The sequence below is a fragment of the Dendrobium catenatum genome, unplaced genomic scaffold (genome assembly GCF_001605985.2).
Source record: "Dendrobium catenatum unplaced genomic scaffold, ASM160598v2 fragScaff_scaffold_879, whole genome shotgun sequence".
NCBI classification, from domain to species: domain Eukaryota; kingdom Viridiplantae; phylum Streptophyta; class Magnoliopsida; order Asparagales; family Orchidaceae; genus Dendrobium; species Dendrobium catenatum.
In genome coordinates, this window is record NW_021319341.1 from 694,607 (window position 1) to 721,632 (window position 27,026).

The following is a 27,026-nucleotide window of genomic DNA, read 5'->3' on the forward strand; positions in this document are numbered from 1 at the left end:
AAAGTAAACTTAAGAAAGCAATCATACATATGTATATGATTCGTACATGCAATTATTAAGTATATATGTATATAAATGCATTTTACATGAATGGATGAAAAATAAATGAAAAGAAAATGAATATACATGAAAAGTACAGGAGTCACCCCCATATGGTACTGGCTGGGGAAGCAATGTACCCGTGCACGAGAAATGGAAATGGAAAAGAAAAAGGAAATGGAAATGGAAATGAATGTACCTGTGGTATATAGAAACGGTGCTCCTGTACAATTTAATGGGAAAAGGGATGTATATTAAAGTAAATCTTTTACGTATGTAAATTGAAATGTTATAATGTGCATAATAGACCGTATGAAATAAAATGAATAGAAATTAAAGAAAATTTTGCTACTTATTAAATGAATAGACTTACCAAAACAAATAAACTATATGATAATTTTTATGTCAATAGTTATTGATTACCCACTGAGTTTACTTAGTAAACTCAACCCAAGAGTTTAAATGTTTCAGGTAAGTTCCTAAAGAAGAAATGACTAAAAGAGAAAAATATGTTTACAGAATGCGACGTGTAAATGACAACAGGTAATTTTTTTCCTTTTGTGTTTAGTAGCTCTTTAGTACAAATGAAGTAGTATTGTTTAAGAAATTTTATCATCCGACTTTTCGTACCCGCCTAGTTAGATCGAGTACTCGGGCCGGTTCGTGACACCTTTCTTCAATGGTTAATAACATTTCCTCTATCACGGACTTGATTTGCTCAAATTTGTCTTCCAACGCATTCACCTTCTTTGCTGACATTTCTCCAAAACCTCACTCTGAAACCAATTTGATGCGTCTTAGAAGTAAAAACAGCAAAATGAATCAAGTAAAAAACTGCATGCATATGAAGATAGGGGCTGATTTTGATTATATCATCAACAAAAAAGAAAGATGCAAGTGATCTACTATTCAAGAGGTACATCAGCTCTCCCACAAACCCTAAAAGCCCCTAAGAAACTCACAAAGAAAACTACAACATAAAATAAATTGCATAATACAAAATAACAACATTATTAGCCCTAAATAAGCTCCCCTAATTTCTTGCCAAATCAGCCTCATTTCCCTAATTGATTCCCTCTCAAATTTGAATTCAAATTGGATTACTTTCCCTAAAATAATTCCCTCACAATTTTAATTAAAGCTTTCCTAAACAACTCCCCCTTGATTCCTCCTCCTTACATAATGAATTATAGCTTTCCTAGGCCCACAAGAGGGGCCAAAAACCCCTCCATGCTGATCTGGTTCCCGCCCATATTTGTTGTTGGGTTCGACCGGCTGTGCCGGGCGCGAGCGGCTGACTCCTGCTTTCTAGAGACATAACAATGTACTATAAGCCCTTGATAGTGGCCTGACTACAACCACAAATTTTACAAGGGGCATACCTAAATGGGCAAGTATCAAAATTTTCAACTCCCAAAGGGTGTGAGACAATTAACCAGGAAATGTTAATAATAACAATCAAGCATGTTTAAACGGTCAGTTTAATTGTAATTCACAAGCAGAATAAGGCAGCTCTACAATTAGCAGTTTGAGGAAGACATAATTTTTTTATAAAAATGATGGTACAAGTATGGTCTTTACATGCAATAAAGATGCTTCCATATTTTAATATTTGATAATGTTTTCATTCATGAAGCTCCCCCCGCTGTTTTTCCACCCAAAGATGCACCTAATCCATAACTGAGTTTTCAGAAGAAGAGAACTTTAGCAAACTGCAAGACTTACTTTCACCCACCTTCACATGGAAAAATAAGAAATGAAAACGAGATAGGAAACTCCACCTCTAGTAAAGTACTGAACCTTGTAAAATTCTTTCTTTCCAAGGAGGGGGGTGTATTTTTTTGAACATTAATGTTCTCTTAGGGGATAGCCTCTAACCCATGTTTTTTTTTAATTTATTTATTTTCTTTTGTCAAACCCATGCTTTGAACATTAATGCCTCTTTGGAGATAGTGTCAAACCCACTCAAGATCATAGCCAAATCAGCATGAGTAAACAAACTTATTTTGATTAGGACAATACAACAACAACAACAAATATTTATCCCACTATAAGGGGTCGGCTACATGAATCATTTTTCTCCATTATGTCCTATTAAGGATCATATTCTCATATAAATCTAATAAAGAAATGTCATTTCTAATATTTTTTAACCGAGTCTTTTTAGGTCTACCTCAACCTTTTCTTAATATAATTCAAATTTAATATTTTGATTAGGACACTCCAAAAAAAAATTTACTGCAGTAAAGGTATTCATACAGATTTTAAGGTATCCAAAGCAGCTCCTGGATCTGTTGGCATCAATAATTCACCAAGCTCCATAAATGCCTACATACAATAACAGCGTGAAACTCGATTGAGAAGACGCTTGAAAAACTTAAATTCAAATCTATATATTAGCAGAATATATAATGTTAAAAAAAGGAAAAAAATTAAGTACAGGCAGCTATAGATGACCTAAGAATTGCAATCCAGGTTTAACTATGATTGACAATATGTTTCATTATTTAAAGAAAATGAGGCCACAAAGAACATGGTTTTTAGTGATAGAATAATACAACTAACAAGCAGGTAAATTTCCAATGCTTTCAAAAAAAAACTACAGAAGTTTATTATTGTTAGCTGACAATGCATGTACGCATATACTCGAAATACTAGACTTTTTAGCTTACCAGTATTTTAACTGATAGTTGTTAAACAAAGCTGAGAAAAAATTATAAGAAGGCATTTAAAGATGTTAAACATCACAAACAGGTCAACCATAAAACAAGAACTTAACATTAGATCCAATAATCTTCACATGAAATAGTTGCAGTAAAAAATGTGGATAACAGGTAGAAAAAAAATCTCTCATTTTTTTGGTTAACGACAAAAATAAACAAAAACATGGTTTTATTTCCATTTAAAGTTTATCTACATGAATTTATATGATACAAGGACAGTTGCTACAGAAGCCCAGTCCACCAACCTCTCCAAACATCCATTTTTTGTAAACCTCTTTATTTAGACAAACTAGCTCACAATTTGAGGGATATAAGGTTAAAAATCCAAACCCGAATTGAAAATAACTTAATTATCTTGAGCTTACGGAAAAAATAGAAGTAAAAATTCAACAATATTTGCACTCAAATTAGTCATAGATAAATCCTTAGGATCCTCCCCACCCATAGCCAATTTATATCAAAATAAATATATGTACTTTGTTATTATCTAACTAACGTTAATATCACTACAATTGAATTAGGAACAAAAGAAATAGTTAACCAGGGAATCCTTAACCAATTCATTTGCATGCTTCTGTAGAAGGAACATGGCAAATTGCAGTAAGTAAAAGCAAAAGTTGAACGTATGAAGGAATAGATTCAAGGCCCAACACATTCCACCAAGAACGCAACTCTACACCCTTGATGTTGATTATCCTAGGGTGATATCTACATTCAGAGACAGCAAGCGAACTATTGGGAGGGGATAAAAACAAAAATACCGGTCTAGTTACCACTGCTGCTAGACTAGTCATCCTAGATAGATGGTTGTAGATGCACTATGATTCTAAAAAGGGGGGGGGAAGAAGAGAATGAAAATTACTAACTATGATTTAGACTAGTTGATGGGGACATCAGAGCATGAAAAGTTTATCAGAGATATGGTTGCCGATCTACGGCCACAATCGTGCCGATCTATTTTTGAGTCCTCATATGTATTTGTTTTATTTATTTGCTTTATGTATTTATTTTAGTTGTTTTCTCTTTTTACCCCTTACTTAAGGGTTTGTCATGTGTAAGCCCTAAGGGCTAAGTCATCTTTTATTTTTCCGGTTCATTGTATGAGGCTATATATAGCCCCCTTATATTTCTTTTGAGATTAATAAATGAATTATAAGAAAATTTCTGCATATTTTGATCTTGTGAGAGCTTGAGAGGTTTGGAGAGAAATCACTTGGAGAGGGAAGCAGATCACCCACCAACCTTGGAAGAGTCCGGATTCGTGGTTAAATTCTTCGTTTTTCCTTTTCTCTTGTTCCCTCCTTTCACCTACATCCCCATGGCTCACCTACACCCTAAACTGCTGGCCACCTCCACAAAGCTCCCACTGCCGGCCAACCACAAGCCCACCATCACTTGTCCTTTGGCTAGCACCCAAGTCCTCCATCCCCACCCGACCCCATCTCCCCTCACCCCAACCCACGGCCAAGCCACCTAGCCGCCGGCCCCTTCCCCCTTAGAAACTCCACATCAAAGCATGTTTTCAAACCTTTCCAATTTGGTCTTTCTAAGTTAGGCAACTTCTTTAATTCATATTCAACTCTAATTTGAATTTGAATTGTTTCCTAATTTACGAAATTCTATTTTTGGAAAGTTTCTAAAATTAAATCCTTTTTGAATTTAAATTCAATTGGATTTGATTAAACCTTTCCAAATCTCCAAGTCCAAAACAAGCAACCCTTAATTGTTTTTCCCTAATTCCTTCGTCCCTATTGCAGCCGCCGGTCCCCTCTCTCTCTATGCCGCCGGCCCCCCTTTTAATTCCCTTTTGATTTCTTTCCAAATTGTTAACTCCTCTCTTTCGAAAGATTTCAAAACCCTTACCTCCCTCTTAACCGCCCCTCCCTCTCACCCCTTTCCCCTTTTAATTCTTTCCAAATTTAAGAATTAATTAGGGAAAACAAATTCCCAAATTTTCCTCCATCCTACGTCCCAAAATGTGAACCTATTTCTTCCCTAAGCCCCACATATTTGGCCGGCCACCTCTCCCACTCTTCTCCACTTGAATCCTTGAGAGAAACTTCTTTCTCTCAAGAGGAGTCTTTAAGGGAAGCAAAAACCGTCGTCTCCAACATTTCAACCCTACAGAATCGATGTATGGCCGATCCCGATCTTGACTCCAGCTTCCAACGAGCAAGGAAACGTCGATATCCTCCGATCAACATTCTTCGACGTCAACCCAGAAATAGACAATTCCGTCAAAGAATACCTGGATCGTATCATCTTCACCTTATCCAAAGCAATCGAAGATCAACTTGTCAACGTTCAGTGGCAATTCACTTACATCCCACGACGTGGGTGAACTTTTCCTCCTATTCAATTTCTTTCATAATCTTCTTCTCTTGTAGGTGGTGATTCAAACACAAGGAGTTGTGCCAAGCTATCTGTCAATGCTTAGTAAATTCGCTTGTAGGATTTGAGTTTTGATTTTCTATCCTTCCTAATCTCATTGTTAACCTAGGAATTCTATTGAAAATCCGCTTAATTTGCATCGGTTAAAATTCTAAATTGCTTTGGTGATCCTAGCTTTTAGCATGTGATTTGGCCTAAGCAGAGCCACTTCTCGCTTGTTTTATATTATCGTTTATTGGCTAACATTTTAAATTCTTATTGCTCTTATTCAAAACGTGCAAGTTCATATCGCATTCATACTTAGTCTTGCATCACTAGTCATCCTAGTAACTTCATTTATATATTTTCATTGTATATTATATCATGATCAACATTTCAAAAAGCGCATGCAGTAAACAATTAGCCAGCTTTCCATATGAGTACTTAAATTGAGGAAAAAGTACTTCCGATTAAGTGCAAGAAATGAGAATTTGTCCATTATACATAAAGTGATAGTGCTTTAGAACAATGAGGTTCTCTTCGTTGTGACCCAAAAATCAAAGAAGCAAACAAGGATTGTATCTCGTCCATGCAGCAGTTGCGTTGTATATATCAACCCCTCATCATAACCCAGGCAGGAGCCAAGTGCAGTGGTTACACGATTTTTATAGGGGCTGTTTAGTTGGGTGAAAGCTCAAATGCAAAGTAACTATTTGTGGTAGGCTTGAAGTTAATGAACTGCCATACTTCTCATCCTTACCTTCAAGAATATGTTGTGCCATCAAAATTTACCTTACTATAAATACAACAAATCAAACAACCTTATACTTATTTACATTCGGATTAGATGGACAAATATAAAGTATTAATGCCAGTGCATTGAGAAAACAGCACACATATGGGTTTTTGACCATATTATTATCCAACAAATTTTTCCAGAATAAGGCAATTTAGATGAGCTTGAGGATACTAACACCTTGAAAATGCAAATTTAGAAACTGCAAGCTTGATATTATATACAAGTTAAATTAGAATGATATGGGCATATTACATTATTCAATAGTTAAATAAGAGATGAGGCATCTTCAAATCAATACATATTAGCATATCATTCATGTTTGTGGCTACGAATCAAAATCAGCTGCAACATTTACCTGAGCATCCTTTGGATCAACACGTGTTGCTTTCCGGAAGATTTCTAAGGCCTTTTCAGTTTGACCAAGCTGAACATGAATATGCCCAACTGCCTATACGGAGCAATTAATCCAAATAATTCATCTCAGCTAATTTATAAGCCAATAAAGGTTGATGATCAATCTTCATTTATATCTAGCCACTGACCTTCAAAGTTTCACAATTTTCAGGGTAAACCTCCTGTACTTTCTCAAAGTTTGAAAGGGCATTTTTTAAATCTCCTAGTTTCAGCTGAACTTGTCCGAGACCTGTCTCAAAAAAAATAATTAAAAACTGATAATTAATAGTGAATAAATAAATGAATTAAATTTGCATTAGAATGGACAAGCCTGACAGAAAGCTTAAAAATTGTGATTATGTAAATCCAGTATAGTTGATGACGAGGTGAAATAAAGAAGACTTCTATACAGGGCTTGTCTTGGCTTGGAAAGGATGAGAACCTCTTGCACTTGATAAGACAAGGGAGGCTGGTATTTTAAAAAAAAATTCAAAAGACGGGAAGGAGAAGAAGAATTCCACCAAAAAAGAGAAGGGCGTTAAAAGAGGGACAGAAATATAAAGCGACGGTGGACGGCCACACATGGAAGGTGAAACTTTGAGACAACCTTGCTTGCAAATATTGTAAGCAAACCATCATAATATTGACTTACAAACATTATCTATTTAATGGGATGGTTTTTACATAAGATAAAATAAAAGAAAAAAGAAAGAATTCAAAGGCACAAAAGAAAAATAATATTGGATATTTCATAAAAGAAGTCATTCTTTTATGAAAGAATCCTCTTAACAAATTAACGCTTGAGTACAAATGACATGTTGGTTAGCTTGTATTGTGCATCAGTAGTAGATTGTAGATACCTTGTTTAATTCATAGATACAAATTATGATTTCAGAAATGTATTAACAAGCAAGAAGAATATTATAAGAAAATCAAATTTCAATTTATCCTAAAACAAGTGATTCTATAATCTCTTACATTACAAGGCACCTAAAACAAAGTTAAAAACACCGACAAAACAGACGCAGAAACCCAGAATGTGCCTCAAAACATAAAATAAAATTAAAAAAAAAAAAGGAGCTCAAGCGGATAATTAAAACATTAGGATCTGATAACTCAAAAATAAAGTATTTCTTTGCAGAAAATAATAGCACAGGTTGCAATGTAACTGGGCCTTGCAGGTGCTAAGTACTACAGCATCTAACTAACATGACTATTACTAGCTGCATTTCAGACCCTTTCATAAACCAAGAAATTTCAAGCACTATCAATTCATTACCACTATAACCCCGAGCACAAATATAATAGTTCAAATTCCTTAGATGAAGGAACATCGATATGTAACCAACATCACCTACCTGTATTCCTCTTCGTTAGAAAAAATATGTTGAAGAAGAGAATAAGGCCAAACAATGGAAAACCTTATTGCATCTTTAGACGAAACTTTGCTCCAATAAATAAAAATTAACTCACCCTAACAAGAAAAGAAATATGAATATTACAGCAGGTTTTAATTTTAAAAAATACTAAATAAGATTGATAGAATCACTAGGAATCAATCATCCATCAACCCTACGCCAACAGCTATACAAGCAAGCCCAATTCGCAAACTGTCAAGGAGAAAATTATACAAAAATTGTCATCTAGGGATGACCTACCAGCTATCCTAGTTCACACCGGTAAGAATTTCATCTAGGGATTAGATATCACCAGCCCTACCTACCATTTACATGCCAGATTTCTATTTAGGGAAAGCTCGAAAATGATTAGCATTTGATATTTCCCTTTTGCAAAGGGTAGCAGCTGGAATTTAACACTCTCCCTTGAGCTCGTTTTTCAACATCATGCAAATCAAGCTTTGCCAATCATTGTTTTTAATAGGGCACTCAATAACCCTTTGGTGAGGATCAGGGGTGTCAACGAGTCGAGTTTTCGCACTATCAAGCTCAGCTCGTTAGTCAGAAAGTGAGCTTGAACTCGAGCTCGTCCCACTATAAACGAGTTCGAGCCACTCATCGAGCCTCCGCGCAGTCCAGTTTGCATTTCAAACTCGTCGAGCCTCCGGCACGGTCTTTTAAAGTTGCACGAAGAGAGAGAGAGAGAGAGAGAGAGAGAGAGAGAGAGAGAGAGAGAAAGAAACTAAACAGAGAGAGTGAGAAAGCAGAATGCATAGTTAGCCTTTATTATTTAGCTGTAATAAATGAACATTTCACTTCAACATTTATTGGACCGCAGAAGTCTGTCAGAGAGGAGAGAGACGGCTCGCAAAACTGAGATTTCTCGAAATTGCATAAGGATTTATACACGCGGGAACTTTGCAACTACATAATGATTTCGTTACTAATTTTGATTATTATTAATTATTTTCAAAATATTTAAATTTAATAATTTTGAGCCGGCTCATGAGCTTGCGAGCTAAGCCTCATCTGAGCTCGAACTTGAGCTTGACTCGTTAGCTCGATAAGCTCCGCTCGCGAGCCCATAAACGAGTCAAGATCGAGCCAGCTCGGCTCATTTACACCCCTAGTGAGGATGACAGCACTTTGATCGGAGGGGGAATTATATAAAACAAAAATATTTCCATTTAAATTTTTCTCCTTAAAAAAGTATCAATCTACCTCCACTTGTTTAGTTCCATAATAATGGGTAGGGTTATGAGTTATACAAATAGAAGCCTTATTATCACAATATAATATCACATAACTCTTGATTATTACTTAAAGTTTCACTAGGAGTAACTTAAGCAATATTAATTCACTGATCCCATCAGCCAATGATTTAAGTTCACTATATGCACCACTCTTTACCACACCATTTGATTTTTACTACTTCATATTACAATATTACTCCATATATAAGCGCAGTACCCTGATGCAAATCTCTTGTCAATAGTAAAGAATGCAATTTTGATCAGGATTTTGAACTGAAGCACATCACTAGACAACCAATTAATAAGATAACAGTTCGTAAGGATGGCATCACCCCAAAAAATTTTAGTAGTGTTAGTTGTGAACATAATAGATATTGACATCTCAAAGAGATCCCCATTTTTTCGTTCAATAATACCACTCTATCAGGGTGTGTTGAGGCAAGGCTTTCCAATAGCTTTAGGGTATCCTACCAAGTGGACATATTTATAAAAAGAGAAAACCCAATATCAGTGAGTAGGTGTATACGCACTAGAGATTATTAAACACAAAGAATAATCTTAAATTTATGGGGGAAAAATGAAAGAATTTACAAATAAAACATTAGAAAGCCATTAGCCTCTATTAAAACCATCTCCTTATTCTTCTTCATCTCTAACTAAATCTTCATGGCTTCTCCTTATGTTTATTTGTTATTCTATTTGCAACTAAATTTATCTAGATTTTATGCAAATAGTGAGTTGAATCACTATTTGAGCAGTAGATCAAAGAGGATCATAGCACGTAGGCTCAGTTCCTTCACTAAATGATTGTAGTCAATAGTTTCAGGTGAGCTAGAGAGCTAGTTGTCACGATTCCTACTTCAGTCGATACTAGAAAAAAGTTAAGAGTGATACAGAGGCATCAGGGATTGTCTTTTCCCTGCGAATGGAGGTCATGGATCAACAGATATGAGGAGAGAAGGGAAGTCGTAGGATCAAAATAATCAACTATATAGTCAATTCCCACATTGTTTTCCCTAGTAAGATGTGAAATCTATTTATACAGAGTCAAAGAAAAGTCTATAAACATTCAAAATAACAAAACTAAAACCCCATCCCACAAAAGTAGCCAACTAAATGCTTAAAAATAAGAAATAAGCATGAACGTGGGAAACTAACCTACAAGAAAACAAAATTTAAAATCCGCTTGAATCTCTCTCTATGTTTGGTTCTTGCATTATGGATAGAATTGATTGTTATTTTGATGCTAGGATCCACAATCCATTCATTCATATTTTTGGAGACTAAGCTAGATCAATATTGTCAAAGATATTCTCTTTACATCTAGAAACTCTATTAAATCTTTTGAGAATTATGGGAATTATCTAGAAGCTTTTAAATCATTTGGAAACTCATAATTCTAGAAAATTGATTTCTAGAAGCATGCCTTTGCTTCAATTACTGTCGTTAGATCCATTTCTCCTCCTCATGGCTAATGTGATATAAATGAACCCTCAATAATCACTTAAATTGTACCCATATCATTCAAAACAAGTCAAAATTAAGGATTCTAAATTCTATTATATAAATGTGTGGGATGACTTCTTCAGTCAAGCAAACAATTTTATACAATTTTATACGCAGGAGTAGATTTTTTAAAGTTAAATATAGTTCTAAATCATCTAAACAATTGTCCTTCTTAATCATATTCATTAAGCCATCAAAAGTGGATAGCTCTAGTTTGGCAGCCGCCTTGAAAAAAGGTGGATGTCTAATTAATGGTTGGTCTTCCTCATCCTCGGTGGTTATTCCCATTCTTCATCAATGTCCTTAGGAAACTATGAGCCCTTGTCACAACTTTTAAGGGAATCCCCTTCTTTCTTTTCGGAATACTTATGCCTGAAATTGAGCCAGCCATGTGCTCCAAAATATTTTCTAATACCTTCATTCGCATTTGATATATTGCTCTCTCCTTGTATGCTTATTATTAGTTGCATACCCCCGTAGCATTTTGGTTATTAAGATTTGTTTGAGTTTTTATCATTCTAAGTCAAATTTCTTAAAGCTAAGAACCATGCTATGAGAGCTTGATCCAAAACAAAATTTGACAAGATGTGTGCCCAAGATCATCCAAGTGGATTGAAACAAATCTTTAGGTGTTTAGGTTGTAATGTTGTATCACATAATTACATTAAAGGGTTGAGGGACGTTTTATTTTCAACCTAAAACTCCACAAAGCAATATACTAAAATCATAAAAGGCTTCCCATAGTTTGAGGGTATCCAATCAAGTTAATTTATTAATAAAAGGAGAAAGCCCAATGTGAATGACTAGGTGTCCGTAAACTAGAGATTAGTAAACACTAAGAATAATGTTAAATTTATCAGGCAAAAATAGAAGTGTGCTACTAATAAAAACATGAGAAAGTAATTAGCCTCCATAGAAACCATCTTAATATTATTCCTCCACCTCTAACCGAGACTCTCTATTGCTTCTCCTTATGTTTATTTGCTACTTTTATCTCTAAATTGCTCTGGATTTTATGTTTGGGCAATAGATCAAATAGGAGCACAATATCTTTGCACAGTTCCTTCCCTAGATGATTGCAGTCAGCAATTTCACCACTGATACATCAAAGAAGAGCACAAAATGTACGCACAGTTCCTTTCCTAGATGATTGCAGTCAGCAATTTCACCACCCATACATCAAAGAAGAGCACAAAATGTATGCACAATTTCTTTCCTAGATGATTGCAGTCAGCAGTTTCATGTAAGTTGGAGCACTGGTTGTCTCAATTCTTGTTATACTCAATAGCAAAAAAGAAGTCTCAAAGAGAGTAAAAGAAAGGCCGAGAAATTTTTGTTTATCCTTGGATTGGAGGCCAACGGGCAGAAAGATTGAGATGGAACTTTTGGGAATAAAATAATCAATTGTGCATTCAAATCCCATATTGCTTTCACTTATTATATTTACTATTTATTTATAGAGATTCAAAAAATCTAGACATTCAAAATTCAAACTAACCTAAAAATAGGAACTAATCCTACAAAAGTACATACCTAAATGCTAGAAAACATGAATTAGGAACAAAAATAAGAAACAACCTATTAAAAAAGCAAATCATTTAAAAATCTCCTTGAACATATCCCAAGTGGCAGGTTCCTGAGTTTTGGATGGAATTGGTTGTTATTTTGATTCTAGGCTCCATACCCCATGCATTATTTTTAAAAAATTAAAATTTGAAACCTGCATGAAGTAGTCGGTTCCCTTACTAGATTGTTTTGGAGGTTGAACTTCATCAATCTCATCAAGAATATTTTCTTTAGCATTTAGGAACTCTAAAGAATATTTTTAAAAAATCTTAGGATTTTCCAGAACTTTCCAAACCATTTTGGTACTCAAAAAATCCAGAAAATTGACAACATTGGGTGCTTCCCGGATCAGCATATCATATCTTATTTGATCTTCACAGAGAATAATTTAATAAAAATAGTGGTTTGAAAAGTACTGGAAACAAATCGTCCCATTTTAAAAATTCAATTAAATGCAGTACAAATTTAAAACTCCTAACAGGAAATGGGAGAAGCACTTTAGTTATTGTGAAACATGAAATCTTAGCAGCTTATATAAAGTATGTCCATCTAGGAGTATTCTTTCAGGAAGATGTAAACACAGAATAAACATTTTAGGCAGATAGTCTGCATAAGAACAAACCATAAAAGGGTAAAGCGAACTCCTGAGGCTTATTGATTTCTTTGACAGAAGCCATGTAATACCGCCCAGCCTTCTCAAAATCACCCTATTGGTAATTCAAAAACAATAAAAGAACAAGATCAACAACACATTTATCATAAACTAAAGCAAATCACGTGTGGCTGCACAAGAATGCACGTTTGATATGCAGATAAAATAGATACGGATGTTTGTCAAACCTTGCTGTGATAAGATCTTGCTAAGTTGTAATAGGAATGAGATTTCATCAACCCATGATTGCCTACAGCAAGAGCATTCTCCGTTAACTGCTCCACCAGAAAATGCTGACCAGTAAAAAAAAAATGATTCGCCAGATGAATGAGTGCCATTGAACAATATGGATATACATCAAAAGCCCTCAGCATCTTCGCCATGCCTTTCTGAATACCATCAACTGCGCAGAATTAATATAAAAAAAATCGAATCAGCAGATGATTAGGAAATTGTAAAATCCTCACAAAACTAAACCCGTTACATTATATACTTCCCGAAAATACAGTGTTCACCAGCTAATAAATTAATCTAAGAGTTTGAAATCTCACCTTCATTTGTTTGAAGTTCCATAATTCCAAGAGCCACTAGAGCCTCAATATTCTCCGCATCCAACTACAAAATTGGGATAAACATAAAGGGTATATTAAAATATACAAAAGATCATGAAATTCTTAATAAACACGATTAAATAACCACTTACATCAAGAACTCGTTGAAAGGCTTGACGGGCCTTGTCAAACTGGCCAAGCCTGTATCTACAATAACCTAGACCAAGTCTTGCAACTCCAGGGCAATTAGGATAAGCTCGCAGTGCCCTCTGTGCAATCTCAAAATGAGTAAAGGTTTGTCATGACTATAAAATAAAAAGCACAAGTATTCCATAAAAAAACACTAAATTGTCCATAGAAACGGTTAGAAGGACGGATTTATAAATGCAATTATGGAATCAATTGCATGTGTACCAATATAATGGCAAATTAAAAATACATGCAGTTCAAATTTGGCAGGCTACCATAGCGAGCAGTCGTGACACTTCGGCAATGAAGAAGAAAAAGGTTTTCTTAGGTTGGTATTCCAATAAAAAAGATATTAAAAATGATTAGGAAAGCATCAATGTTTAGGAGGACTGGATCACCAGATTACGTAACCCCGTTAAAACATTGGATTTAGTAGACAAGTCCTTTGACATATCCAGTATCCTTCTAAGACCACAATAATGGATAGAAAGCCAGAAATGGGAACAAGAGATAAGACAAGAAATATACTCAAAATCATTCTTTTTTTTTCTAAATAAAGAAAACGAGTGTAAAAATGACCTAAGATTAGAATACATATTTTTTATGTAATGACCTGCCAAACACCATACAAAAGTCAAATAAGGCATTAGAAGATGGGTCATGCAGTGGTTTAACAGCACAAAAAACAGTATGAACTTGACACAACAAACGACTTGGTGCTTTTTAAAGAAGATTTGCTTGCCATAAGAGTCTAAGAATGCAATGGATAACATAAAGTGTTTGGCATTAAAAGCAGTAAAATTATACCTTATAATAGTCCAATGATCTCTTATACGATTCCAAAGCTTTCTGATACTGATCTTCATTTTCCCCCATGTTGAACTCAACACAAGCCTATAAGAAATTCAAATAATAAATGTGGTGAAAAAGGCACAAAATCCCACAAAAAAAAAGTTTTAGTTATTGAAATAAAATGCATTTAAATTTTACAAAAATCTAAAGCTTTAAGTAAATTATGCCTTTGCTAATGATTTTCAAAATTCTCTTTTTTTCCTTGACTTGCTTAAATATCTATCACCCTTAATTTTTGCAAGGTTTTTTTTCTATCATTGTTTAGCCGGAAGAAATAAATCCAACAGAATAAGTCAAAGGTAGTAATACCACGCTATACACTGGATTTCACTATAGTCAGGCTGGAAGCCAAGCGAATAAAAAATCTAATAGAGTTGCAAGAGACATATGGGGCCATATTCCTACAGAGCACTATTAAAGAATCAAATTAACTCCCTAAAGGTATACATTAATTCATAGGTTGATAAATTAAATATGGATTATCTTATATGCATAACTGCACCAGATATGGATTAGTAAATGCGATATTTGAACCGTTGCATCCAGCAAATATCTTGTCATTCATCATACCAAAACAGTTATAAAAATCAAACTAAAATGCAGCAAATGCTCCTAAACCACCTTGCTGGGAAGCATAGGGTAACAAAGAGTGAGGAAGTGGGAGGAATTTTTTTTCTTGAAAGGAGAGGGAGCATGGGGCACTCAGTTGTGTGTGAATTGCAGAAGAAGTGGGAAGGAATATTTAGAAGAGAGGACGAAGGGAAGGACCAACCCTTCTTCTCCTGAGCCTGTGACATAAATCATCATCATCATTATCATTATTATTATTATTATTATTATTATTATTATTATTATTATTATTATTATTATTATTATTATTATTATTATTATTATTATTATTATTATTATTATTATTATTATTATTATTATTATTATTATTATTATTATTATTATTATTATTATTATTATTATTATTATTATTATTATTATTATTATTATTATTATTATTATTATTATTATTATTATTATTATTATTATATGATAATGAGGCCAAGTGGCCCCCATTTAGCAAATGTTGCCACACTTGGGATGGCCACACTTAGTAAGGGCAGCAGCAAAAGCCGCTCCCATTAAAACTATATTAATTTTTATTATTATTATAAACTAATATACATGTATATATATACATATATGACATATATATATATATATATCATCTATCAATATATTGTTACTTTTTTAATTTAATAACACAAACATATTTGATTTTTTTTATTTTTTTATATTATTTACTATTTAATTTTTAATATATATTATAAACCGTTTTATTTTGATTTTGCATTTTTTAAATATGTGAACTCCCTCACAACTCTCTCTCTCTCTCTCTCTCTCTCTCTCATGCATGTAGTTACATCCTCATGTTGCAACGCGAGCAACACAAAAGGCCTTTCCAGGACTATCGGCGCTCCAAACAATATTGATGGTCCATCTAGTGAAATAAGCAACAGATCGACACTTTATCTTGTAAATGAGATGTCATGAACCAATTCTTCACCAAATTACATCCATCGCCTTCACATTCTCTTAGTTGGCATATGGATCGCGTATGATTCAAGGCAAAAAAGATTTTTAACTATAACTAATGACAAATGTTATTTTCACAAAGCATAAATACCTGACCAAGAAGTGCAGCAACATTATTCTGGTCTTCATTCAAAGCAATATTGAATTGGCTAGATGCCTGTGCGAGATCACCTTTGGCCACACAAAGCTGACCTGCAAAATCAAGTGAATCAGAAACACGATAGAAACCAGCGAGTACACATAATACTTTCAACATAATTCGACTGATGATTAAAAGAAAGAGCCTTCACAAATTCAACAATATGCAAAGGAGGGTAGGAAAAAATGCCAATGCTTATAATTAAAATTTCACATTATACAATTATGTAATAATCAGGGTTTATAAAAATTTGGAAAGGGAGCGCTCACTAAAAAGCCTTGACCTAGGATGCAAATAATATTAAAAAATTGAAGTTATATTATTGAAGCTTTTGTGATAAGGTCGTTATAGATGCCTGTGTGAGATCACCATTGGCCACACAAAGCTGACCTGCAAAATCAAGTGAAGGAGAAACACAAGAGAAACGAGTTAGTACCTATAATACCTTCACCTTGATCCCACTGATCATCAAACGAAAGAGCCTTCACAAATTCAATAATATGCAAAGGAGGGAAGGAAAAAATGACAATGCCGATGATAAAAATTTCACATACTTATACAAACACACCCTTGCAAATATTATCGTAATTTTGATGTAATCAGAAAAAAAAAATTAAGATTAGCAAACCTTAAAATGATGTATGCATAAACATGAGTAGTCCTAAGGCCACATAATTAGACGTATGAATCAAAACATAAGAACATCAGTGAGAAAACATTTCAGATTATATGAATCTATATGAGAAGTAAATTTTAAGTTTTACCAACCTTCTTTGAACCATCAATGGGAATGACAGGGAAAATTTTCATAAAGCAAACCCCAAATAGGTTTAGATAAAGCTAGTGATGATGACGATGGTAAACTTGATTTGAAACAAATTTCTGACAATTCATTTCAAATGATATTTATTTCATAAGAACGATCAAGGCCCCACCGAAATAAGAGCTCTCTTCCTCCCAAAGCTGCAGCCAGACGTCACTACCCATTAATTCTCTCCAAACTCTTCTTTTCCAATTTGATTTGGAGCCTTAAACGCTTCCCCACGTCATTAATTCCTAAGGAAAACATTTCGAATTTTTTTTATCAATTTTTTTTTGAAACAAAAATAGCTGAATAAAAAAATCTGAGCTGTTTATTCCTTACCGATTTTCTCAAAAAAATCTGTTTACTTTACTTTGTTCCAACTCACAGTTACTTTGTCCAGACTTCTCCATAGTAAAGCATTTTTCGTTCTACATCACAAAGGCGTCGATTCAGTGGCTTGGAAGTCGAGGGAGACAAAGGAATGTTCAAGGAAGATGTTTTTCACTCGAGAAGGCGAAGAAAATGGGGAAGAGGGCCTTTCTTCACTTGGTGTCAAGGGAGATGGAATGAAGGGACAAACCGATTGTGCATATTCCGTCTCCTAGAGTAATGAGAAAGATGGAAGGCCTCGTCCCTTCAAATTTTCTAGAGAGGAGAAGGAGATGAGGAGAGACGGAGAGAATGAATAGTGAGATAGAGAAGAAGAGCCTTCAAGTAGAGAGGACAATCATGCAAGGGAGAAGCACTGAAGGGAGCAAAGGCGAGGACTTGGGCTATACCAACCGATTATTGAAAGGATTGAGAAAATGTGAGTATTTAAGAAAGTTATTTAATTATATTAGAAAAGGTTAATTTTGATATTTTAAATATAATTTAAAATTTAAATATTTTAAGTTCAAAAATAAAATTATGGATGAAATTAAATATAAATAAAATAAAATAAATATAAATTAAATGAAAAATTAATTTGTATTAGTAAATTTAAATATCATTTATGTTAGGAAAGAAAATATATATTAGATTAAGATTTTTTATCAATTCTAAAGATAAATTTAGAGAGAGAGAAAAAAGGAGAATAAATTTTCACATAATTAATTAATTGAATTATTATTCTAAGTGATGAAGTAAAATTTTTAAATAATGATCTTTTTTATCTTTTTTTTTATTAAGAAAAAATAAAACTTCAGATTTTATCTTAAATTATTATCATTTGATATTTAGTATTTGATAAAATTTGATAAAAGATAGAATAAAAATTATTAGATAAATTAGGATATAATATTAGCAAAATGTAAATTTTATGATATTATATTTTGGAAAATAAAGTTAGAAAATATTAAAGTTAAAATCTAAAAAAAGTTTAAGATAGCCTATTAGAGGAAGATGTTATAATCTACATAAACTTTAAAAGAGCTTATAATAGTAAGATTTAATATATGTCTTATACATAATTATGTACAATTATAGGTGTCATATTACTGAAGTCACAGCAAGGAGTAAGGTAGATCATCGAATCATCTAAATTCAAGGAGAGTACTCATGTTCCTAATTTATAATAATAATGTCAATTTTTCTAAGTGCACTTAAATACATGTTATTACCAATCAATTATGTGTTAATTCTGTGAAATGCAATTGGCCTAACTGAATTTGATGATATAGACTTATCATGGTTCGATCATTTAGCACGATTCATATATAGCTTATTATGCATAATGATACGAAATAAGATAGATAATGCAAATAAAGTTATTATATATAAATGATTGCATGTGCATAATTAAATGATTGAAGTACATCATCTTATGGTACTGACTAGGGAAACAATGTACCCACTCATGTGAAGTGGAAAAAGTTATTAAAAAGATAGTACCTTGGTACTATTTAAATGGTATCTCATGAGATGGTTGTATTATCTATAAAAAAGATAAAGATATGAGATATATATATATATATATCCATAACATTGATTGTCATTTCAAAATAAATTTTAAATAGAATTATTTGGTTTTGTAATGAGCATGTAGATTATTTAAAATGTCTTGCATTATTATAATATAGGAGCATGACGTATCAACTAAGTTGTGACCCGCTCTATATTTGCAAAACATTCGCCCATATTATCTAAGGAATTTAAATGAGTGGAAGAGGAAAGAATGTGTATCATAGGCACGATACTCCGAAAGAAAGTTATAATGAGGTTTTAGAGCTCTTTTAGTATATTAGAAATAGTTTTAGCAAATTAAATTTTAAACCCATCCGACCGTTTATATATGTCTCGTTAATTCGAGTCTCCGAGCCGAATTGTGACATATTTAATTAGAAAATATAACAAAATTACGTACAATCAACTTCCATGAGAATTTTCATCCAACACTATTTGGACTACTCTTATTGAAATATTTTATTCATAACATCAAAAAGCAGGAAATATAAGATCAAGCACATGTTTTACTATAAGGACTGAAAAAATTAACTTACAGTATCTTCACGGTAAAACAATCATGAAAAGCAGGAAATATAAGATCAAGCACATGTTTAACTATAAGGAATGAAAAAATTAACTTACAGTATCTTCACGGTAAAACAATCATGTTACCATGGTATTATCAATTCTTCAATATATTAAAGTGGTGTACATGACTACTGAAGGTGACACTTGGTGTTTCCTATGAGAAACACATGACATAAGGCATTAACATCATTTTGAAGTCAAATATACCTATGTTAAATCCCAGTTGTTCCATAGCATTTTGATACCATGGCTAGAATGAAAATTCATGGGAGGCTCACCTATTAAATCCTAGTTGTCGATTGGCATTTTGATCCTACGGCTACGATGGGAATCCGTGGGAAGCTCACCTAGATCGCGTTGATCTCCTTCCATATTTAGACAATTGATTTAGGAAGTATTATATTACAGGAATTATGCATTATTCTGTAATTATTTGTTTTTTTATTAAGATATATTGTATATATCTATAAATATGGACAAGTTTGTGAAATAAAATTAAGCCGTCTTCCCTCTCCAATTCTTTGAATTTAACATGGTATCAGAGCCTTCATTGTCGTAGCCGGAATTCTGAATTTTTGTATTGTCGTACCTTCATTGCCAGCATTCCCTTATTATTGTAATCCTATCTATAACCAACGCAACCTTCATTGTTTCCTTGCTTGATATAGCCTTCATTGTTGCCCTTTGCTGTCACAATGTCTGAAGCAAATTCCTCCAAAAAGGGAGGACTCTATGGTGCACTAAGGAAGAGGAGATATCCAAAATATGCAACCTTCTTATTGCTTAAAAGGAAATAATTATTTGAAGTTGTCTCAATTTGTGAAGACCTTTTTGAAAGGAAAAGAAAAGATGAATCACCTCCTTAGGGTATGACCAAAAAAAGAATATCCTAATTTTTTGGCATGGGATGAAGTAGACTCCAAAAATTAGTGAAACTTCCTATATGGGATGCCTCCAGGAAAACCTTCTCAAAAGCTCGGGATGCTGCAAAAATCTTCGAAATTAAAGTCCAGGTGGGAAGCACAAAACAAGAAAGCAAGACCGCGACTGAATATGTCACTCTCCTTTAAAGCTTATGGCAATAACATGATCACTACAGATGCATAGAGACCAAGTGTCCAGAAGATACGACTATCCTAAAAATCTTTATTGAGAAAGATAGAGTGTATGACTTTCTTGCAGGAGTAAATACAGAGTTTGACCAAATTAGAGTACAGATCCTTGGCAAAGAGGAGACACCCTCACTAAATGAGACCATTTCTCTCATTCATGCTGAGGTGAGCCGACAAGGCATAATGTTAGAACCAAAGATTGTTGAAGGTTCAACACTGGTGATAGCCAAAGAGGCGTCATGGAAGAAAAGAGGTAAGGATTTCTCAAAACCTCAAAACAAAAACTTTCTTAGGTGCAACTATTGCAAGAAATCAAGACACGCAAAGAAGACATGCTGAAAATTACATAGAAAGCCCTCAAGTAATGAATGGAATACAAACTAACACACCACAATAAGTTAGCCCAACCCAGAAATGTAATCCAGTTTCAGAGAGCTCAACAAAGAAGATATTGATAAGCTAGAACAACTCCCAGTATCACTTGAAAAATCACCTGCATCTTCTTCTTTTGCACTTTGAGGTAAATTTTCTATATCCATTTGATTAAGTGCCTCTAGAAATCATTTGAAATGAGTATTAATCATTGACTCAGGAGCCACATATCACATGACACACTCCACTATCCACTTCATCAACTACACTCCTAGCCCGAGTGATAAGAAAATCATCACTGTTGATGGTTCTCTTACCACAATAACAGGCTAAGGAGACATACCCTTATCTATCTCCCTCACTATAAAAAATATGCTCCACATATCTCAATTATCCACAAACCTGATCTCTATACAAAAAGATACCAATGATCATAATTTTCAAGTCCTATTTAACCCTACTTGTTGCTTATTTCAGGACTAAGAATCGGGGAAGAAGATTGGACTTGCTAAGGAGAGAGATGGATTGTATTATCTGGAAGAGCTGAACAAATCCACTATTATCAATAATGGATATTCTATGTTATCCTTATTTAACAAAAAATTTACTATTTAGCTTCATCATTTTAGATTAGGGCATCCATCTTTTGATGTCTTAAAAAATATATAGCTTTTTTTTTTTTTTGCTAGTTGAAAAATGAATCTTTTCATTGTGAAACTTGTGAGTTAGCCAAAATATAAACAAGTTTCTTTTCCAAACAAAATTGAGAGATATCATACCCCTTTCTATCATATTCATAGTGATATCTAGGGACCCTCAAAAATTCCTAACATCTCAGGGCCCGATGGTTTGTATTCTTCATTGACGACTGCACTCGAGTCTCTTGGATCTTTCTACTTAAAAATAAATTCAATGTGAGCACTATCCTTCCCATTTTTCACACCATGATCCAGAATCAATTCGGGATAAAAATAAAAAAATTATTCCGACAATGCCAAATATTATTTTAGCTAAACTCTATCCTCTAACTTTCAAAAGGAATGTATCAATTATGAGTCTTCCTGCATTCATACCCCACAACAAAATAGAGTAGTAGAAAAAAAATAGTCATCTTCTGGCCTCCACCCGTGCACTTTTATTCCACCACAATATACCCAAATCCTACTAAGGGAAGCCCTTCTAACCACCACATATCTCATAAACCGACTACTTTCAACAACCTTTGGATTATAAAGGTCAATGGATATTATATCCTCTTTTTATCTTGAATTTCGAACCAATTAAAATCTCACGCCCATAATCTTTATGTTCAATGCATATGTTCATATTCATAGTCAAAATAGAGAAAAATTAAATCTAAGAGCACTCAAATATATCTTTGTTGGATATTCATCCACCCAGAAAGGTTATATGTGTCATCATCCCTCTACCAAGTAAACTATTGTATTTGTTGACGTTCTTTTTTATGAACAAAAATCTTATTTCATCAAATCTCATCTTCATGGGGAGACTAAAACTGAGAAAATTGAGGAAAATGAGCTTGCCCCTCTTGACCTTTCAACTACGCCTCAAATCAATCCACCTAAACATGAAATCAAAGCTACGGAAACCGAGGACAATCTATTATGGATTACAAGGTTTGAGAAAGTGTATTCAAGGCGTACAAATCCAAATTACACTCCGGAGCAAATCCAAGAATCTGAATCATTTCCTAAATTGTTGAACCATTTCCTAAATTGAGATAAATAAAGTTCACCAAAAAAACATCCCTTGTATCCCATAACCAACTCTATATTCTTCGACATTTTCTCACATTCACACAAAAATTTTCTTATTACACAAAATGATATTCATATTCATGTTTATATTTCTGAAGCCTTATCTGATGAAAATTCAAAAAGTGCTATGAAATATGAAATGCAGGCCCTGCAAAGAACAATACATTGGATATCACCGACCTGCCAGTAGGAAAAAAAATCAGTCTGCTGCAAATGGGTGTTCTCTGTGAAATACAAAGCTGATGGTACAATGGAAATGTATAAGGAATGATTGGTGGCGAAAGGGCACACTCAGACGTATAAGATTGACTACTAGAAAAATTTTGTACCTGTGGCCAAGATGAACACCGTGAGGATCCTGCTCTCACTAGCAGCTAATTATAACTGACATCTAGAATAGTTGGATGTCAAAAATGTATTCCTACAATGGAAATTGGAGGAAGAAATAATTATTGAGATTCTACCAGGATTCAAGGAACAATCTAGGGGTAACAAAATGTTTAGGTTAAAAAAGGCTTTATATGGGCTAAAATAGTCGCCTAGGGCTTGGTTTGGATAATTCTCAAAAGTCATGCTACTTAATAGTTATTGACAGAGCCAAGGAGACCATACATTATTCTTCAGGCACTCAAACTCAAGGGAAGTCACAATTTTATTAGTTTATGTGGATGATATCATCTTGACAGAAAATGAGAAAGTAATTCTAAAGAAATGTCTTGCAAAAGAACTTAAAATTAAAGATCTTTGTAGATTAAAATATTTTCTTAGAATTGAAGTAGCTCACTCCAAAGGAATCTTCATTTCACAACAAAAATACATTAATGATCTTCTTAAAGAAACAGATAAACTAGCTTGTAAGCCGGCACCAACACCAGTAGAACCAAATCTCAAATTGGAGGAAGTTAAAGAAGATCGAATTGTAGATAAAGGACTTGTGGGGAAATTTATCTATCTTTCCCACACCATACTAGATATAGCATTCGCTATAAACATGGTCAGCCAGTTTATGCAAAATCCAAAGCAGACTCACATGCAAGTTGTAGACATAATATTGCACTATCTTAAGGGGAACCTAAGTAAAAGGATTCTCTTCAAAAGAGACTGTGGAATAACACCAAAAGGATGTATTAATGCAGATTACGCATGATTGGCAATAGATTGACAATCTACCTCAAGATACTGCACATTCCTTGGAGGAAATCTTGTTACATGGAGAAGCAAGAAATAGAATGTGGTGGCAAGATTTAGTGCAGAAGCAGAATACATAGCTATGGCCTTAGAAATATGTGAGCTACTGTGAATCAAGATATTTCTAGAACACCTAAGGATCAAGTGGGAAGGACCCATGAAGCTACACTGTGACAACAAATCAACAATTAATATAGCTCATAATCCGGTTCAACATGACAAGACCAAGCATATAGAAGTGGACAAACATTTCATAAAGGATAACTTAAACAATGGTCTTATATGTATCGACCATGTCTCATCAAAAGACTAGCTTGCTGATATTCTTACCATGGGACTCGATAAATCTACCTTTCTAGGACTGATTACCAAGCTAGAAATGATGGACTTGTATTCCCCAGCTTGAGGGGGAGTGTTAAATCCCAGCTGTCCCTTAGCATTTTGATCTCATGGCTAGGATGAGAATCCGTGGGAGGCACACCTATTAAATCCTACCATCCCTTGGCATTTTGATCCTACAGCTAAGATGGGAATCCGTGGGAGGCTCACCTGGATCACGTTGATCTCCTTCCATATTTAGATGGCTAATTTAGGAAGGATTATATTAGAGCAATTATGCATTATTCTGTAATTATTTGTTTCTTTATTAAGATATCTTATCTAGATATATAAATATGGACAAATTTGTGCAATAAAATTAAGTCTTTTCCCCCTCCAATTCTCTGAATTTAACAACCTAATAGTCGTCTCTACCTCAAGAAACACGCCATTAAATTTAAATTGAGATCTGCACCTATTTAAAGCAATAACCAATTACAACATGACAAATAGCATTAACTTTAATTTGAATTCATATCAACTTAGTTACATGTAACTAACTATCACATAATACATGCCATATTATCTAGACCTGAATTCAACTCTATTTATTCAACCTTCACTCATTCAGATACTTTAGCCTGCGCCAGTGTCTTTTTAGTACAAACCACTTCACAAAACTCAATTATTAATTTTGTTCCGCCCTTGCAACCAAGGAGTATGAAACTACTTATTCTATCTGAGAAGTAACTCAGGGACAGGATTCCACCTCCGCCTTCAGCTTCATGTTTCACCACATTCTCTCAGTTTGGAAAACAAAAAGGCAATGAGCAGATATTATAACGATAAATCATCCAGAAGTTTTTCCCCAGGGAATGATCATATCCCATGAAGGAAATGTCTACTTTAGCAGTAACAGTTAAACGAATGTGATATGCCAAGTGCTCCACAATAATGATACTTCTTATAGGCAAAAGTCGGACAAAAGATTCTCAACTATCAATTAGTATAAGCGGGATTATGGCATATGAAAATGAGTGAAACTAAAGGGACTGATCAAGTGCTTCTTACCTTTTCCAATCCAAGTGGAAGGCTCATGAACATCAATCCTTGATGCTCGATTGTAATATTGAGTTGCTAAAACATAATTATCATCCTTCTCTCGTTGTTTTGTCTCAACCTTACCCAGGTAAGTATGATATGCTCCAAGAGCATTAAGGATGGCAATCCGTTCATACCGAACATCAGCATAGTATTCATCTATTTCTGGACATTATAAAAATTTCCTTATGTCACACAATGTACATAAATACTAATGCATAATATACAGGCGCTAAGTAAGTTGATGGATCAAAATCCAGGGAACAAATAACACAATCCACAAAAAAAAGGTACCAGGACTAGACCCTTCCTCCAAAATTTGTCTGAACTGTTCAATTTTTCCTTGCTTAAAGTACTCCCTCTGTACAAACAATATAGAAAAAATGATTGCCTGGTTGCATAATAAAATGGGAAATTACAGCATTTAATTAGAGAATGAAGAAAAAAAAGAAACGAGTGAAACAAGGTCCGTCAGAAAGCAATAATTTAAAACATGACAAAAAGTTAGTTGTGGTAAATGGATCTCGGTATAAGACCTGAAAGGCAATAAATAATATGACTTATACCAAAAAATGGCATACAATCTTACTAATCACTAATCACACAAAACAAAGATTAGTGTCACAATTACCTGTATATGGGATGTTATAAAACAAGATCAAAAAACATGCATGCTAAATTAAACAAAACAAACATTAGCGTCACATTCATTGTTGTTTAGTTAAACTCACGCTCATCCTAAAGGAACTGAGATGTACAGTGCGCCATAACCTAAACATTTAAGTTTGCGGGATAAGGTCTAAGAAAGAACCCGTATGATACCTGCTACTATTCAATATGTCCTCGTAGAAAGTGCAGCAAACATCAAATTATAAACCATGCACCACATGTTTGAAATGCCAACAACTACCGCTGAATTTAAAACCCCTAAAATGAAGAGTACAATAATGTAATGGAACAAGAATAGGAATAAAGAAGAGAGTAGGAGCATCAAAACAAATTAACGGGTCGGGTTTAGGTCCAACCCGAAACTGACCAGATCGGAATCCAGTCAACCCGAACTTAATTTTCTAGCAACACTAATGACTCAAATCCAACACGTTAACCCATTTGAGTTAAAAAAAATTAACAACTTATCAAATATAGAGTTTAAATCATACCCACAAGCAAAAGAATTTAAAGAAAAAAATTAAACGTGTCATTTTTGGGTCAAAAGAAGGTTTACGGGTCAACCTGACTCATTTATGGCCATTTTATTAACAAAGTCAACCCATACTCATTTATTGACACCCTTAGAAGAGAATGCAAAATCATGGCAACACCTTATGATTGATATTGCTACATGGTTATACAAATGAAGATGCTCAAGGAAACTAATTTGATACAATGTTTTGAAACTCAAACTTAGGTCTTGCAGTATTTGTAAAACTTCGAGTTCGCTCTACAATCCCTTGAACTTTAATCAGAGTAAGAAAATCAATTCTACTTACTTTAAGTCAACAGCTAAATTGCGGGCTCAATAAAAAATTTAAACCAAAAATTGCTCATAATATTAATCCAATTAAATAAATATATCTTTGTATAACTATAATGTACATATATAGAATTATGTATATGTGTTTGTAATTTTGTATAAATAAACTTTACGTTGAGTTTCGGCCCTTTTTTTTCAATTCAATAGAAGATGAGTGAAAAGAATTACTTTCAAGTTGACCAAGTTAAGGTTGGTTCACAAAAACTCTAGTTGTTGCCATCTTCTATGGATAAGGCAAATATTGATGACGGTGATGATGATGACTATATAATTTTAAAATACAAATATGTG

The 27,026-nt window shown here is 33.8% G+C and overlaps 1 protein-coding gene across 2 annotated transcripts in view; it reads right to left on the bottom strand.

Annotated features, from left to right (window-relative positions):
- Positions 1–735: 735 nt before the first annotated feature.
- Positions 736–27,026, bottom strand: part of LOC110115930 (protein CTR9 homolog) — a 32,072-nt gene continuing 5,781 nt past the window's right edge. The window contains exons 3-14 of one of the 2 annotated variants that reach the window (XM_028697124.1): positions 25,496–25,562; positions 25,172–25,366; positions 15,966–16,066; positions 14,246–14,332; positions 13,402–13,518; positions 13,250–13,313; positions 12,887–13,101; positions 12,669–12,753; positions 6,474–6,574; positions 6,287–6,379; positions 2,299–2,367; positions 736–815 (exon numbers count right to left, since the gene is read on the bottom strand). In XM_028697124.1, the coding sequence (XP_028552957.1) occupies positions 780–815; positions 2,299–2,367; positions 6,287–6,379; positions 6,474–6,574; positions 12,669–12,753; positions 12,887–13,101; positions 13,250–13,313; positions 13,402–13,518; positions 14,246–14,332; positions 15,966–16,066; positions 25,172–25,366; positions 25,496–25,562 (1,230 nt within the window). In that variant the 3' untranslated portion in view covers positions 736–779. The remainder of the gene's footprint in view (positions 816–2,298; positions 2,368–6,286; positions 6,380–6,473; positions 6,575–12,668; positions 12,754–12,886; positions 13,102–13,249; positions 13,314–13,401; positions 13,519–14,245; positions 14,333–15,965; positions 16,067–25,171; positions 25,367–25,495; positions 25,563–27,026) is intronic. The other variant, XM_028697123.1, reaches the window with a different exon arrangement.